General features: G+C 60.3%; 1 protein-coding gene across 1 annotated transcript in view; it reads right to left on the reverse strand.

Annotated features, from left to right (window-relative positions):
• Window positions 1–235: 235 nt before the first annotated feature.
• The window catches only part of LOC132386522 (ankyrin repeat domain-containing protein 13D-like), a gene marked incomplete at its 5' end in the record, with an annotated part of 44,917 nt that continues 29,343 nt past the window's right edge, over window positions 236–15,809 (reverse strand). The window contains 4 exons of the mRNA XM_059958812.1: window positions 236–324; window positions 3,732–3,892; window positions 6,468–6,595; window positions 6,684–6,841. Coding sequence (XP_059814795.1) covers window positions 321–324; window positions 3,732–3,892; window positions 6,468–6,595; window positions 6,684–6,841 — 451 coding nt within the window. The remainder of the gene's footprint in view (window positions 325–3,731; window positions 3,893–6,467; window positions 6,596–6,683; window positions 6,842–15,809) is intronic.

The following is a 15,809-nucleotide window of genomic DNA, read 5'->3' on the forward strand; positions in this document are numbered from 1 at the left end:
GGAAAGTACAGGGGGGGGGGGGTATGAGAGGTGAGGTTTTTTTTTACAGGGGGTACTGGGTGTGTGGAACGCCCTGCTGGCAGAGGGGGGTACGAGAGACATTTCGAGACTCATAGCCTGAAAGGAGAAAGGGGGGAGGGTTAAGTGGGAGGGAGGGGGGTGAGGTTACACTCGGAGCAGAGGCTGAAGGGGAAGAGAGGGGGGTGGGCGGTGTTGGGGCAGGAGGGGGCTTTACCCTCACCGTGCCAGGGCAGCCTCCTCATCGTAGGGTTCTGCTGGGTCCTCGCTGGTCTGGGTGGCACCGAGGGCTTCCCAGATGGTCACCTGCCCGGGTCAGAGGTCACAGGTCAGGTCCGGAGAGCATTGTCCCTCCGTCACCCCAAAACCCCTCCCCTCCCTCTCCCTCAACTATCCCTCCATCACCCAAAACCCCTCCCCTCCCTCTCCCTCGTCCATCCCTCCGTCACCCAAACCCTCCTCCCCTCCCTCTCTCCCTCGTCCATCCCTCCAACAACCAAACCCCCCTCCCCTCCCTCTCCCTCGTCCAACCCTCCGACACCCAAACCCCCCTCCCCTCCCTCTCCCTCGTCCATCCCTCCGACATCCAAACCCCCCTCCCCTCCCTCTCCCCCGTCCATCCCTCCAACACCCAGACCCCCTCCCCTCCCTCTCTCTCTCTCCCACCCCACTCCCCCTGCGCTGCCCGACCTGATCGGACTCGGGGCCCGCTCCCACCCCACTCCCCGACCTGATCGGACTCGGGGCCCATTCCCAGCCCACTCCCCCCTGCGCTGCCCCGACCTGATCGGACTCGGGGCCCGTTCCCGACCTGATCGGACTCGGGGCCCGCTCCCACCCCCACTCCCCCTGCGCTGCCCGACCCTGATCGGACTCGGGGCCCGTTCCCAGCCCACTCCCCCTGCGCTGCCCGACCTGATCGGACTCGGGGCCCGTTCCCACCCCACTCCCCCTGCGCTGCCCGACCTGATCGGACTCGGGGCCCGTTCCCACCCCACTCCCCCTACGCTGCCCGACCTGATCGGACTCGGAGCCCGTTCCCACCCCCACTCCCCGACCTGATCGGACTCGGGGCCCGTTCCCAGCACACTCCCCCTGCGCTGCCCGACCTGATCGGACTCGGGGCCCGTTCCCACCCCACTCCTCGACCTGATCGGACTCGGGGCCCGTTCCCAGCCCACTCCCCGACCTGGTCGGACTCGGGGCCCGCTCCCAGCCCACTCCCCCTGCGCTGCCCGACCTGATCGGACTCGGGGCCCGCTCCCACCCCCACTCCCCCCTTGCCCTGCCCGACCTGATCGGACTCGGGACCCCGCTCCCAGCCCACTCCCCCGACCTGATCGGACTCGGGGCCCCGCTCCCAGCCCACTCCCCCCTGCGCTGCCCGACCTGATCGGGACTCGGGGCCCGTTCCCACCCCACTCCCCCGACCTGATCGGACTCGGGGCCCGCTCCCAGCCCTCTCCCCGACCTGATCGGACTCGGGGCCCGTTCCCAGCCCACTCCCCGACCTGATCGGACTCGGGGCCCGCTCCCACCCCACTCCCCTGCGCTGCCCGACCTGATCGGACTCAGGACCCGCTCCCACCCCACTCCCCCTGCCCTGCCCGACCTGATCGGACTCAGGACCCGCTCCCACCCCACTCCCCCTGCGCCGCCCGACCTGATCGGACTCGGGGCCCGCTCCCACCCCACTCCCCCTGCGCTGCCCGACCTGATCGGACTCGGGGCCCGTTCCCACCCCACTCCCCCCTGCGCTGCCCGACCTGATCGGACTCGGGGCCCGTTCCCAGCCCACTCCCCCCTGCGCCGCCCGACCTGATCGGACCTCGGGGCCCCGCTCCCAGCCCACTCCCCCTGCGCCGCCCGACCTGATCGGACTCGGGGCCCGCTCCCACCCCACTCCCCCCTGCGCTGCCCGACCTGATCGGACTCGGGGCCCGTTCCCACCCCACTCCCCCGACCTGATCGGACTCGGGGCCCGTTCCCACCCCACTCCCCCTGCGCTGCCCGACCTGATCGGACTCGGGGGCCCGTTCCCAGCCCACTCCCCCTGCGCCGCCCGACCTGATCGGACTCGGGGCCCGTTCCCACCCCACTCCCCCTGCGCTGCCCGACCTGATCGGACTCGGGGCCCGTTCCCAGCCCACTCCCCCTGCGCTGCCCGACCTGATCGGACTCGGGGGCCCGCTCCCACCCCACTCCCCGACCTGATCGGACTCAGGGCCCCGCTCCCACCCCACTCCCCCTGCGCTGCCCGACCTGATCGGACTCGGGACCCGCTCCCAGCCCAATCCCCGACCTGATCGGACTCGGGGCCCGCTCCCAGCCCACTCCCCCTGCGCTGCCCGACCTGATCGGACTCGGGGCCCCGTTCCCAGCCCACTCCCCGACCTGATCGGACTCGGGGCCCGCTCCCAGCCCACTCCCCGACCTGATCGGACTCGGGGCCCCGTTCCCAGCCCACTCCCCGACCTGATCGGACTCGGGGCCCCGCTCCCAGCCCACTCCCCCTGAGCTGCCCGACCTGATCGGACTCGGGGCCCGTTCCCAGCCCACTCCCCGACCTGATCGGACTCGGGGGCCCGTTCCCAGCCCACTCCCCGACCTGATCGGACTCGGGGCCCCGCTCCCAGCCCAATCCCCGACCTGATCGGACTCGGGGGCCCGCTCCCAGCCCACTCCCCGACCTGATCGGACTCGGGGCCCGCTCCCAGCCCACTCCCCCCTGCGCTGCCTGACCTGATCGGACTCGGGGCCCGTTCCCAGCCCAATCCCCGACCTGATCGGACTCGGGGCCCGCTCCCCAGCCCACTCCCCCTGCGCTGCCCGACCTGATCGGACTCGGGGCCCGTTTCCACCCCCACTCCCCCTGCGCTGCCCGACCTGATCGGACTCGGGGCCCGCTCCCAGCCCAATCCCCAACCTGATCAGACTCGGGGCCCGCTTCCAGCCCACTCCCCGGACCTGATCGGACTCAGGGCCCGCTCCCAGCCCACTCCCCCTGCGCTGCCTGACCTGATCGGACTCGGGGCCCGTTCCCAGCCCAATCCCCGACCTGATCGGACTCGGGGCCCGCTCCCAGCCCACTCCCTGACCTGATCGGACTCGGGGCCCGCTCCCAGCCCCACTCCCCCTGCGATGCCCGACCTGATCGGACTCGGGGCCCGCTCCCAGCCCACTCCCCGACCTGATCGGACTCAGGGCCCGCTCCCAGCCCACTCCCCTGCACTCCCTGACCTGATCGGACTCGGGGCCCGTTCCCAGCCCACTCCCCGACCTGATCAGACTCGGGGCCCGCTCCCAGCCCACTCCCTGACCTGATCGGACTCGGGGCCCGCTCCCACCCCACTCCCCCTACGCTGCCGACCTGATCGGACTCGGGGCCCGCTCCCAGCCCACTCCCCGACCTGATCGGACTCGGGGCCCGCTCCCAGCCCTCTCCCCGACCTGATCGGACTCGGGGCCCCGCTCCCAGCCCACTCCCTGACCTGATCGGACTCGGGGCCCGCTCCCAGCCCTCTCCCCCTGCGCTGCCCGACCTGATCGGACTCGGGGCCCGCTCCCACCCCCACTCCCCCTACGCTGCCCGACCTGATCGGACTCGGGGCCCGCTCCCAGCCCACTCCCTGACCTGATCGGACTCGGGGCCCGCTCCCAGCCCTCTCCCGACCTGATCGGACTCGGGGCCCGCTCCCAGCCCACTCCCTGACCTGATCGGACTCGGGGCCCGCTCCCAGCAGACTCTGCTGGATGGCAAACTGCAGGAGCTGGTCATCTTCGTCGGGGAGCGGGTCCGGGCGGCCCATCGAACCCAGGACCGAGTAACCGGCAGGCACCTCGAACACGGAGGGAGCCACCTCACACTCACCGGCTGCAGGAGGAGGGTGGTGGCGAGGGAGCAAGAGGACAAGAGAGGGGAGAGGGCGAAAATGAGGAAGGGGAGGGAGTTGAGAGAGGGAACCTCAGATCAAATAGTGAGGGGAGACACGTCCCCTCCTTACCTCCAACCTCCACTTTCTGCCCCATCATTCTCCCTCCCTCCATCTCTCTCTCCCTCCCCCTCTCTCTCCCCTCCCATCCCTCACTTCCCCTCTCTCCCTCCCTCCATCTCCCTCCCCTCTCACTCCCCCCCCTCCCTCTCTCCCCTCCCTCCACCTCCCTCCCCTCTCTCTTCCTCCCTCACTCTCTCCCCCTCCCCTCTCTCTCTCTCCCTCCCTCTCTCCCCCTTTCTCTCCCTCCCTCCCTCCATCTCTCCCTCCCTCCTCCATCTCTCCCCGCTCTCTCTCCCTCACCATCTCCCTCCCTCTCTCTTTCTATCTCTCTCTTCCTCCCTCTCTCTCTCTCCCCATCTCTCTCCCCGTCCCCCTCCCTCTCTCTCTCCTTCCCTCCCTCTCTCTCCATCTCTCTCTCCCTCCCTCTCTCCCCCCTCTCTCTCCCTCACCATCTCTCCCTCCATCTCCCTCCCCTCCCCCCCCTCTCTCCCTCTTTCTATCTCTCTCTCTCCCTCCCTCTCTCTCTCCCCATCTCTCCTCCATCTCCCACCCCCCCCCTCTCTCCCTCTTTCTATCTCTCTCTCTCCCTCCCCATCTCTCCCTCCATCTCTCTCCCCTCCCCCCTCCCTCTCTCCCCTCGTCTCCCTCTCTTCCCCTCACTCTCTCCCTCCCTCCATCTCTCCTTCCCCCTCCCCCTCTCTCCCTCCCTCCATCTCTCCCCCACTCTCACCCTCCCTCCATCTCTCTCTCCCTCCCTCTCTCCCTCTCTCTTCCCATCTCTCCCCCTCCCTCCCTCTCTCTCACACACACATCCCCAGAGAAATCTCCTCATCCCATACCCCTCCCCGCCCAGGGCAGGACACTCCGGGCTCCTCCTCTGTATGTAGGGGGAGGACTGCCTCCGCACTCCTCATTCCCTACCTCACCTGCCCTCCCGGGGGGGGGGGGGCACAAGATCCCAGCCGTCTGCCCCACATACCTCCCAACCTCCATCCGACTCCCCTCGGCCTCTGACCCTCCGGAGGGAGCCCGCCTACCCCGCCGGGTTGGCCGTTAACCGTGACCCGTCCCTTGGCACCCAAACTCCCGCGCCTGGCCCTCGCACGGTCAAACCCCACCGCCGCCCTCCCCCTTACCTCGATGCCCAGTCTCCGCTGTGGCGCCCCTCTGCCCCCCCAGCCACCGCCGCCCTGCCCTTTACCTCGATGCCCGGTCTCCGCTCTGGCGCCCCTCTGCCCCCCCAGCCACCGCCACCCTGCCCCTTACCTCGATGCCCTGTCTCCGCTCTGGCGCCCCCTCTGCCCCCCCAGCCACCACCGCCCTGCCCCTTACCTCGATGCCCCGGTCTCCGCTCTGGCGCCCCTCTGCCCCCCCAGCCACCGCCGCCCTCCCCCTTACCTCGATGCCCGGTCTCCATTCCTGCGCCCCTCTGCCCCCCCAGCCACCGCCGCCCTGCCCCTTACCTCGATGCCCGGTCTCCGCTCTGGCGCCCCTCTGCCCCCCCAGCCACCGCCGCCCTGCCCCTTACCTCGATGCCCGGTCTCCGCTCTGGCGCCCCCTCTGCCCCCCCAGCCACCGCCGCCCTGCCCCTTACCTCGATGCCCGGTCTCCGCTCTGGCGCCCCTCTGCCCCCCAGCCACCGCCGCCCTGCCCCTTACCTCGATGCCCGGTCTCCGCTCTGGCGCCCCTCTGCCCCCCCAGCCACCACCACCCTCCCCCTTACCTCGATGCCCGGTCTCCATTCCTGCGCCCCTCTGCCCCCCAGCCACCGCCCGCCCTGCCCCTTACCTCGATGCCCGGTCTCCGCTCTGGCGCCCCTCTGCCCCCCCAGCCACCGCCGCCCTGCCCCTTACCTCGATGCCCGGTCTCCGCTCTGGCGCCCCTCTGCCCCCCCAGCCACCGCCCGCCCTGCCCCTTACCTCGATGCCCGGTCTCCGCTCTGGCGCCCCTCTGCCCCCCCCCCCAGCCACCACCGCCCTGCCCCTTACCTCGATGCCCAGTCTCCGCTCTGGTGCCCCTCTGCCCCCCCAGCCACCACCGCCCTGCCCCTTACCTCGATGCCCAGTCTCCATTCCTGCGCCCCTCTGCCCCCCCAGCCACCACCGCCCTCCCCCTTACCTCGATGCCCGGTCTCCGCTCTCTTTGGCGCCCCTCTGCCCCCCCAGCCACCCGCCGCCCCTGCCCCTTACCTTGATGCCCAGTCTCCGCTCTGGCGCCCCTCTGCCCCCCCAGACACCACCGCCCTCCCCCTTACCTCGATGCCCGGTCTCCGCTCTGGCGCCCCTCTGCCCCCCCAGCCACCACCGCCCTGCCCCCTTACCTCGATGCCCGGTCTCCCGCTCTGGCGCCCCTCTGCACCCCCCCAGCCACCGCCGCCCTGCCCCTTACCTCGATGCCCGGTCTCCGCTCTGGCGCCCCTCTGCCCCCCCAGCCACCGCCCGCCCTGCCCCTTACCTCGATGCCCAGTCTCCGCTCTGGCGCCCCCTTCCGCTCGGGGTAGCTGACGGCGGGGACTGCCTCCTCGGAGCCGCAGAGGTTCCCGAAGGTGATGCGGGCGTTCAGCATGTGGAACAGAGGGATCTCTGCGTGGGGTGGAGAGAAAGAGAGAGATGAGGGGTGGGGGGGATGTGCGTTCCCTCCCCTCCCCCTCCCCTTCCCTCGGACACTCACCGATTTTGACGGGGAAACCGGGGGGCAGGCGCAGGGAGATGAAATCGCGGAGTTTCCCGAAGTGTGTGTTGCTGATCGCCATTAGGTCAACGATGGGGGAGAGCTGTTCGCTCAGGGAGAGGGGGTAGTCCTCGCAGAGCCAGAGGGTGGCTTTAAACCTGACCGGGACGGAAGAGAGAGAGGGGGAGGGGGAGGGAGAGGGGAGAGAGGGAGGGGATTGATGGAATAGGAGAGAGGGGATTGATGGAATCAGAGAGAGAGGGGATTGATGGAATCGGAGAGAGAGGGGATTGATAGAATCAGAGAGAGAGGGGATTGATAGAATCAGAGAGAGAGGGGATTGATGGAATCGGAGAGAGAGGGGATTGATAGAATCAGAGAGAGAGGGGATTGATAGAATCAGAGAGAGAGGGGATTGATGGAATCGGAGAGAGGGGGGATTGATGGAATCAGAGAGAGAGGGGATTGATGGAATTGGAGAGAGAGGGGATTGATGGAATTGGAGAGAGAGGGGATTGATGGAATCGGAGAGAGAGGGGGATTGATGGAATCGGAGAGAGAGGGGATTGATGGAATCAGAGAGGGGATTGATGGAATCAGAGAGAGGGGATTGATGGAATCAGAGAGAGAGGGGATTGATGGAATTGGAGAGAGAGGGGATTGATGGAATTGGAGAGAGGGGATTGATGGAATCGGAGAGAGAGGGGGATTGATGGAATTGGAGAGAGGGGATTGATGGAATCGGAGAGAGAGGGGATTGATGGAATCAGAGAGAGAGGGGATTGATGGAATTGGAGAGAGTGGAGATTGATGGAATTGGAGAGAGGGGATTGATGGAATCGGAGAGAGAGGGGATTGATGGAATCAGAGAGAGAGGGATTGATGGAATTGGAGAGAGTGGAGATTGATGGAATTGAAGAGAGAGGGGATTGATGGAATCGGAGAGAGAGGGGATTGATGGAATCAGAGAGAGAGGGGATTGATGGAATCGGAGAGAGAGGGGATTGATGGAATCGGAGAGAGAGGGGATTGATGGAATCAGAGAGAGAGGGGATTGATGGAATCGGAGAGAGAGGGGATTGATAGAATTAGAGAGAGAGGGGATTGATAGAATCAGAGAGAGAGGGGATTGATGGAATCGGAGAGAGAGGGGATTGATGGAATCGGAGAGAGAGGGGATTGATGGAATTGGAGAGAGAGGGGATTGATGGAATCGGAGAGAGAGGGGATTGATGGAATCGGAGAGAGAGGGGATTGATGGAATCGGAGAGAGAGGGGATTGATGGAATCGGAGAGAGAGGGGATTGATGGAATCGCAGAGAGGGGATTGATGGAATCGGAGAGAGAGGGGATGGAATCAGAGAGAGAGGGGATTAATGGAATTGGAGAGAGAGGGGATTGATGGAATCAGAGAGAGAGGGGATTGATGGAATTGGGAGAGAGAGCGGATTGATGGAATCGGAGAGAGAGGGGATTGATGGAATTGGAGAGAGAGGGGATTGATGGAATCAGAGAGAGAGGGGATTGATGGAATTGGAGAGAGGGGATTGATGGAATCGGAGAGAGAGGGGATTGATGGAATCAGAGAGAGAGGGGATTGATGGGAATTGGAGAGAGTGGAGATTGATGGAATTGAAGAGAGAGGGGATTGATGGAATCGGAGAGAGAGGGGATTGATGGAATCAGAGAGAGGGGATTGATGGAATTGGAGAGAGTGGAGATTGATGGAATTGGAGAGAGTGGAGATTGATGGAATTGAAGAGAGAGGGGATTGATGGAATCGGAGAGAGAGGGGATTGATGGAATTGGAGAGAGAGGGGATTGATGGAATTGGCGAGAGTGGAGATTGATAGAATCAGAGAGAGAGGGGATTGATAGAATCAGAGAGAGAGGGGATTGATGGAATTGGAGAGAGGGGATTGATAGAATCAGAGAGAGAGGGGATTGATAGAATCAGAGAGAGAGGGGATTGATGGAATTGGAGAGAGAGGGGATTGATGGAATCGGAGAGAGTGGGGATTGATGGAATTGGAGAGAAAGGGATTGATGGAATCGGAGAGAGAGGGGATTGATGGAATCGGAGAGAGAGGGGATTGATGGAATTGGAGAGAGGGGATTGATGGAATCGGAGAGAGAGGGATTGATGGAATCGGAGAGAGAGGGGATTGATGGAATTGGAGAGATGGGATTGATGGAATCGGAGAGAGAGGGGGATTGATCGAATCAGAGAGAGAGGGGATTGATGGAAATTGGAGAGAGTGGGGATTGATGGAATTGGCAAGAGTGGGGATTGATGGAATTGGAGAGAGGGGATTGATAGAATCAGAGAGAGAGGGGATTGATGGAATTGGAGAGAGAGGGGATTTATAGAATCAGAGAGAGAGGGGATTGATAGAATCAGAGAGAGGGGATTGATGGAATTGGAGAGAGGGGATTATAGAATCAGAGAGAGAGGGGATTGATGGAATTGGAGAGAGGGGATTGATAGAATCAGAGAGAGTGGGGATTGATGGAATCGGAGAGAGGGGATTGATGGAATTGGAGAGAGAGGGGATTGGAATTGGAGAGAGTGGAGATTGATGGAATTGAAGAGAGGGGATTGATTGGAATTGGAGAGAGTGGGGATTGGTGGAATTGGAGAGAGAGGGGATTGATGGAATTGGAGAGAGTGGGGATTGATGGAATTGGAGAGAGAGGGGATTGATGGAATTGGAGAGAGGGGATTGATAGAATCAGAGAGAGAGGGGATTGATGGAATTGGAGAGAGAGGGGATTGATGGAATTGGAGAGAGTGGGGATTGATGGAATTGGAGAGAGTGGAGATTGATGGAATTGAAGAGAGAGGGGATTGATGGAATCGGAGAGAGAGGGGATTGATGGAATTGGAGAGAGAGGATTGATAGAATCAGAGAGAGAGGGGATTGATGGAATTGGAGAGAGGGGATTGATAGAATCAGAGAGAGAGGGGATTGATGGAATTGGAGAGAGAGGGGATTGATGGAATTGGAGAGAGTGGAGATTGATGGAATTGACGAGAGGGGATTGATGGAATCGGAGAGAGAGGGGATTGATAGAATCGGAGAGAGAGGGGATTGATGGAATTGGAGAAAGAGAGAGGAGTGGGAGAAAGAGAGTGAGAGAGAGGGGAGAGAGTGGGGATTGATGGAATCGGAGAGAGAGGGGATTGATGGAATTCAAGAGAGTGGGGATGGAATTGGAGAAAGAGAGAGGAGTGGGAGAAAGAGAGTGAGAGAGAGGGGAGAGAGTGGGGATTGATGGAATCGGAGAGAGAGGGGATTGATGGAATTCAAGAGAGTGGGGATTGATGGAATTCAAGAGAATGGGGATTGATGGAATTGGAGAGAGAGGGGATTGATTGAAATGGAGAGAGAGGAGGACAGAGAAATAGTAAGAGAGAGGAGAGATGGAGATGGAGATACAGGGGGCAGGGAGTTGGGGAGAGAAAGGGAGTGTTTGGGGAAAAGAAGGAGAGGGGGTGAGAGAGTGGGGAGTGGGTGGAGAGAGAGGAGAGGGAGGGGACAGAGAGATGGAGAGGGGTGAGAGAAGGGATGAGGGGGAGAGAGGGGAGAGGGAAGGGAGGAAGAAGAAGAGGGAGAGAGGATTGATTATCACTGAGATACACTTTGAAATGTGCTGTTCTGTGGCAGCCTTACATAAAAACTACGGCATGTTAGAGAAATAAGCAGAGATTACAGAAGAGATATAGTGAGGCGGTGACGGTCACGGAGAAAGAGGGCCACATCAGTTCAACACCGACGCCTTTGTGGAATCGGACCGCCCAGACCTGCTCAGATCCGACAATTGACCTGCAGCACAGTCAGACGTCACCATCGAAGATGACTAACAACCAGCACGCTCATCAGTGCAGTGTCCATTCTGAAATCAGATGTTGGAGGGGTAATAACGGTCCCTCAACCTGGTGGTGTGGCTCCTGGGCTCCTGTACCTCCCGCCTAATGGTTGAGAGGTGATAACTGTCCCTGAACCTGGTGGTGTGGATCCTGAGGCTCCTGTACTTCCTTTCCGATGGTTGTGGGGTGATAACTGTCCCTGAACCTGGTGGTGTGGGTCCTGAGGCTCCTGTACCTCCTTCCTGATGGTTGAGGGGTTATAACTGTCCCTGAACCTGGTGGTGTGGGTCCTAAGGCTCCTGTACCTCCTTCCTGATGGTTGAGGGGTGATAACTGTCCCTGAAACAGGTGGTGTGGGTCCTAAGGCTCCTGTACCTCCTTCTTAATGGTTGAGGGGTGATAACTGTCCCTGAACCTGGTGGTGTGGATCCTGAGGCTCCTGTACCTCCTTCCTGATGGTTGAGGGGTTATAACTGTCCCTGAACCTGGTGGTGTGGGTCCTGAGGCTCCTGTACCTCCTTCCTGATGGTTGAGGGGTTATAACTGTCCCTGAACATGGTGCTGTGGGTCCTGAGGCTCCTGTACCTCCTTCCTGATGGTTGAGGGGTTATAACTGTCCCTGAACCTGGTGGTGTGGGTCCTGAGGCTCCTGTACCTCCTTCCTGATGGTTGAGGGGTGATAACTGTCCCTGAACCAGGTGGTGTGGGTCCTAAGGCTCCTGTACCTCCTTCCTGATGGTTGAGGGGTGATAACTGTCCCTGAACCTGGTGGTGTGGGTCCTGAGGCTCCTGTACTTCCCTCCCGAAGGTTGAGGGGTGATAACTGTCCCTGAACATGGTGGTGTGGGTCCTGAGGCTCCTGTACCTCCTTCCTGATGGTTGAGGGGTTACAACTGTCTCTGAACCTGGTGGTGTGGGTCCTAAGGCTCCTGTACCTCCTTCCTGATGGTTGAGGGGTGATAACTCTCCCTGAACCTGGTGGTGTGGGACCTGAGGCTCCTGTACCTCCTTCCTGATGGTTGAGGGGTGATAACTGTCCCTGAACCTGGTGGTGTGGGTCCTAAGGCTCCTGTACCTCCTTCCTGATGGTTGAGGGGTAATAACTGTCCCTGAACCTGGTGGTGTGGACCCTGAGGCTCCTGGACCTCCTTCCTGATGGTTGAGGGGTAATAACTGTCCCTGAACAAGGTGGTGTGGGTCCTAAGGCTCCTGTACCTCCTTCCTGATGGTTGAGGGGTAATAACTGTCCCTGAACACGGTGGTGTGGGTCCTGAGGCTCCTGTACCTCCTTCCTGATGGTTGAGGGGTTATAACTGTCCCTGAACCTGGTGGTGTGGGTTCTGATGCACCTGTACCTCCTTCTTGGTGGTTGAGGGGTAATAACTGTCCCTGAACCTGGTGGTGTGGGTCCTGAGGCTCCTGGACCTCCTTCCTGATGGTTGAGGGGTAATAACTGTCCCTGAACACGGTGGTGTGGGTCCTAAGGCTCCTGTACCTCCTTCTTGATGGTTGAGGGGTTATAACTGTCCCTGAACCTGGTGGTGTGGGTCCTGAGGCTCCTGTACCTCCTTCCTGATGGTTGAGGGGTGATAACTGTCCCTGAACCTGGTGGTGTGGGTCCTAAGGCTCCTGTACCTCCTTCTTAATGGTTGAGGGGTGATAACTGTCCGTGAACCTGGTGGTGTGGGTCCTGAGGCTCCTGTACCTCCTTCCTGATGGTTGAGGGGTTATAACTGTCCCTGAACCTGGTGGTGTGGGTCCTGAGGCTCCTGTACCTCCTTCTTGGTGGTTGAGGGGTAATAACTGTCCCTGAATCTGGTGGTGTGGGTCCTGAGGCTCCTGTACCTCCTTCCTGATGGTTGAGGGGTAATAACTGTCCCTGAACCTGGTGGTGTGGGTCCTGAGGCTCCTGTACCTCCTTCCTGATGGTTGAGGGGTGATAACTGTCCCTGAACCTGGTGGTGTGGGACCTAAGGCTCCTGTACCTCCATCCTGATGGTTGAGGGGTAATAACTGTCCCTGAACCTGGTGGTGTGGGTCCTGAGGCTCCTGGACCTCCTTCCTGATGGTTGAGCGGTAATAACTGACCCTGAACACGGTGGTGTGGGTCCTAAGGCTCCTGTACCTCCTTCTTGATGGTTGAGGGGTTATAACTGTCCCTGAACCTGGTGGTGTGGGTCCTGAGGCTCCTGTACCTCCTTCCTGGTGGTTCAGGGGTAATAACTGACCCTGAACCTGGTGGTGTGGGTCCTGAGGCTCCTGTACATCCTTCCTGATGGTTGAGGGGTTATAACTGTCCCTGAACCTGGTGGTGTGGGTCCTGAGGCTCCTGTACCTCCTTCCTGATGGTTGAGGGGTGATAACTGTCCCTGAACCTGGTGGTGTGGGTCCTAAGGCTCCTGTACCTCCTTCTTAATGGTTGAGGGGTGATAACTGTCCCTGAACCTGGTGGTGTGGGTCCTGAGGCTCCTGTACCTCCTTCCTGATGGTTGAGGGGTTATAGCTGTCCCTGAACCTGGTGGTGTGGGTCCTAAAGCTCCTGTACCTCCTTCCTGATGGTTGAGGGGTGATAACTGTCCCTGAACCTGGTGGTGTGGGTCCTAAGGCTCCTGTACCTCCTTCCTGATGGTTGAGGGGTGATAACTGTCCCTGAACCAGGTGGTGTGGGTCCTAAGGCTCCTGTACCTCCTTCTTAATGGTTGAGGGGTGATAACTGTCCCTGAACCTGGTGGTGTGGCTCCTGAGGCTCCTGTACCTCCTTCCTGATGGTTGAGGGGTTATAACTGTCCCTGAACATGGTGGTGTGGGTCCTGAGGCTCCTGTACCTCCTTCCTGATGGTTGAGGGGTTATAACTGTCCCTGAACCTGGTGGTGTGGGTCCTAAAGCTCCTGTACCTCCTTCCTGATGGTTGAGGGGTGATAACTGTCCCTGAACCTGGTGGTGTGGGTCCTAAGGCTCCTGTACCTCCTTCCTGATGGTTGAGGGGTTATAACTGTCCCTGAACCTGGTGGTGTGGGTCCTGAGGCTCCTGTACCTCCTTCCTGATGGTAGAGGGGTTATAACTGTCCCTGAACATGGTAGTGTGGGTCCTGAGGCTCCTGTACCTCCTTCCTGATGGTTGAGGGGTTATAACTGTCCCTGAACCTGGTAGTGTGGGTCCTGAGGCTCCTGTACCTCCTTCCTGATGGTTGAGGGGTTACAACTGTCTCTGAACCTGGTGGTGTGGGTCCTAAGGCTCCTGTACCTCCTTCCTGATGGTTGAGGGGTGATAACTGTCCCTGAACCTGGAGGTGTGGGTCCTGAGGCTCCTGTACCTCCTTACTGATGGTTGAGGGGTGATAACTGACCCTGAACACGGTGGTGTGGGTCCTAAGGCTCCTGTACCTCCTTCTTGATGGTTGAGGGGTTATATCTGTCCCTGAACCTGGTGGTGTGGGTCCTGAGGCTCCTGTACCTCCTTCCTGGTGGTTGAGGGGTAATAACTGACCCTGAACCTGGTGGTGTGGGTCCTGAGGCTCCTGTACATCCTTCCTGATGGTTGAGGGGTTATAACTGTCCCTGAACCTGGTGGTGTGGGTCCTGAGGCTCCTGTACCTCCTTCCTGATGGTTGAGGGGTGATAACTGTCCCTGAACCTGGTGGTGTGGGTCCTAAGGCTCCTGTACCTCCTTCTTAATGGTTGAGGGGTGATAACTGTCCCTGAACCTAGTGGTGTGGGTCCTGAGGCTCCTGTACCTCCTTCCTGATGGTTGAGGGGTTATAACTGTCCCTGAACCTGATGGTGTGGGTCCTAAAGCTCCTGTACCTCCTTCCTGATGGTTGAGGGGTGATAACTGTCCCTGAACCTGGTGGTGTGGGTCCTAAGGCTCCTGTACCTCCTTCCTGATGGTTGAGGGGTGATAACTGTCCCTGAACCAGGTGGTGTGGGTCCTAAGGCTCCTGTACCTCCTTCTTAATGGTTGAGGGGTGATAACTGTCCCTGAACCTGGTGGTGTGGGTCCTGAGGCTCCTGTACCTCCTTCCTGATGGTTGAGGGGTTATAACTGTCCCTGAACATGGTAGTGTGGGTCCTGAGGCTCCTGTACCTCCTTCCTGATGGTTGAGGGGTTATAACTGTCCCTGAACCTGGTGGTGTGGGTCCTGAGGCTCCTGTACCTCCTTCCTGATGGTTGAGGGGTTACAACTGTCTCTGAACCTGGTGGTGTGGGTCCTAAGGCTCCTGTACCTCCTTCCTGATGGTTGAGGGGTGATAACTGTCGCTGAACCTGGAGGTGTGGGTCCTGAGGCTCCTGTACTTCCTTACTGATGGTTGAGGGGTGATAACTGTCCCTGACCTGGTGGTGTGGGTCCTAAGGCTCCTGGACCTCCTTGCTGATGGTTGAAGGGTAATAACTGTCCCTGAACCTGGTGGTGTGGGTCCTGAGGCTCCTGTACCTCCTTCCTGATGGTTGAGGGGTAATAACTGTCCCTGAACACGGTGGTGTGGGTCCTGAGGCTCCTGTACCTCCTTCCTGATGGTTGAGGGGTTATAACTGTCCCTGAACCTGGTGGTGTGGGTTCTGATGCACCTGTACCTCCTTCTTGGTGGTTGAGGGGTAATAACTGTCCCTGAACCTGGTGGTGTGGGTCCTGAGGCTCCTGTACCTCCTTCCTGATGGTTGAGGGGTAATAACTGTCCCTGAACCTGGTGGTGTGGGTCCTGAGGCTCCTGTACCTCCTTCCTGATGGTTGAGGGGTAATAACTGTCCCTGAACCTGGTGGTGTGGGTCCTGAGGCTCCTGTACCTCCTTCTTGATGGTTGAGGGGTTATAACTGTCCCTGAACCTGGTGGTGTGGGTCCTGAGGCTCCTGTACATCCTTCCTGATGGTTGAGGGGTTATAACTGTCCCTGAACCTGGTGGTGTGGGTCCTGAGGCTCCTGTACCTCCTTCCTGATGGTTGAGGGGTGATAACTGTCCCTGAACCTGGTGGTGTGGGTCCTAAGGCTCCTGTACCTCCTTCTTAATGGTTGAGGGGTGATAACTGTCCCTGAACCTGGTGGTGTGGGTCCTGAGGCTCCTGTACCTCCTTCCTGATGGTTGAGGGGTTATAACTGTCCCTGAACCTGGTGGTGTGGGTCCTAAGGCTCCTGTACCTCCTTCCTGATGGTTGAGGGGTGATAACTGTCCCTGAACCTGGTGGTGTGGGTCCTAAGGCTCCTGTACCTCCTTCCTGATGGTTGAGGGGTGATAACTGTCCCTGAACCAGGTGGTGTG

Source organism: Hypanus sabinus, unplaced genomic scaffold (genome assembly GCF_030144855.1).
Source record: "Hypanus sabinus isolate sHypSab1 unplaced genomic scaffold, sHypSab1.hap1 scaffold_1189, whole genome shotgun sequence".
NCBI classification, from domain to species: Eukaryota; Metazoa; Chordata; class Chondrichthyes; order Myliobatiformes; family Dasyatidae; genus Hypanus; species Hypanus sabinus.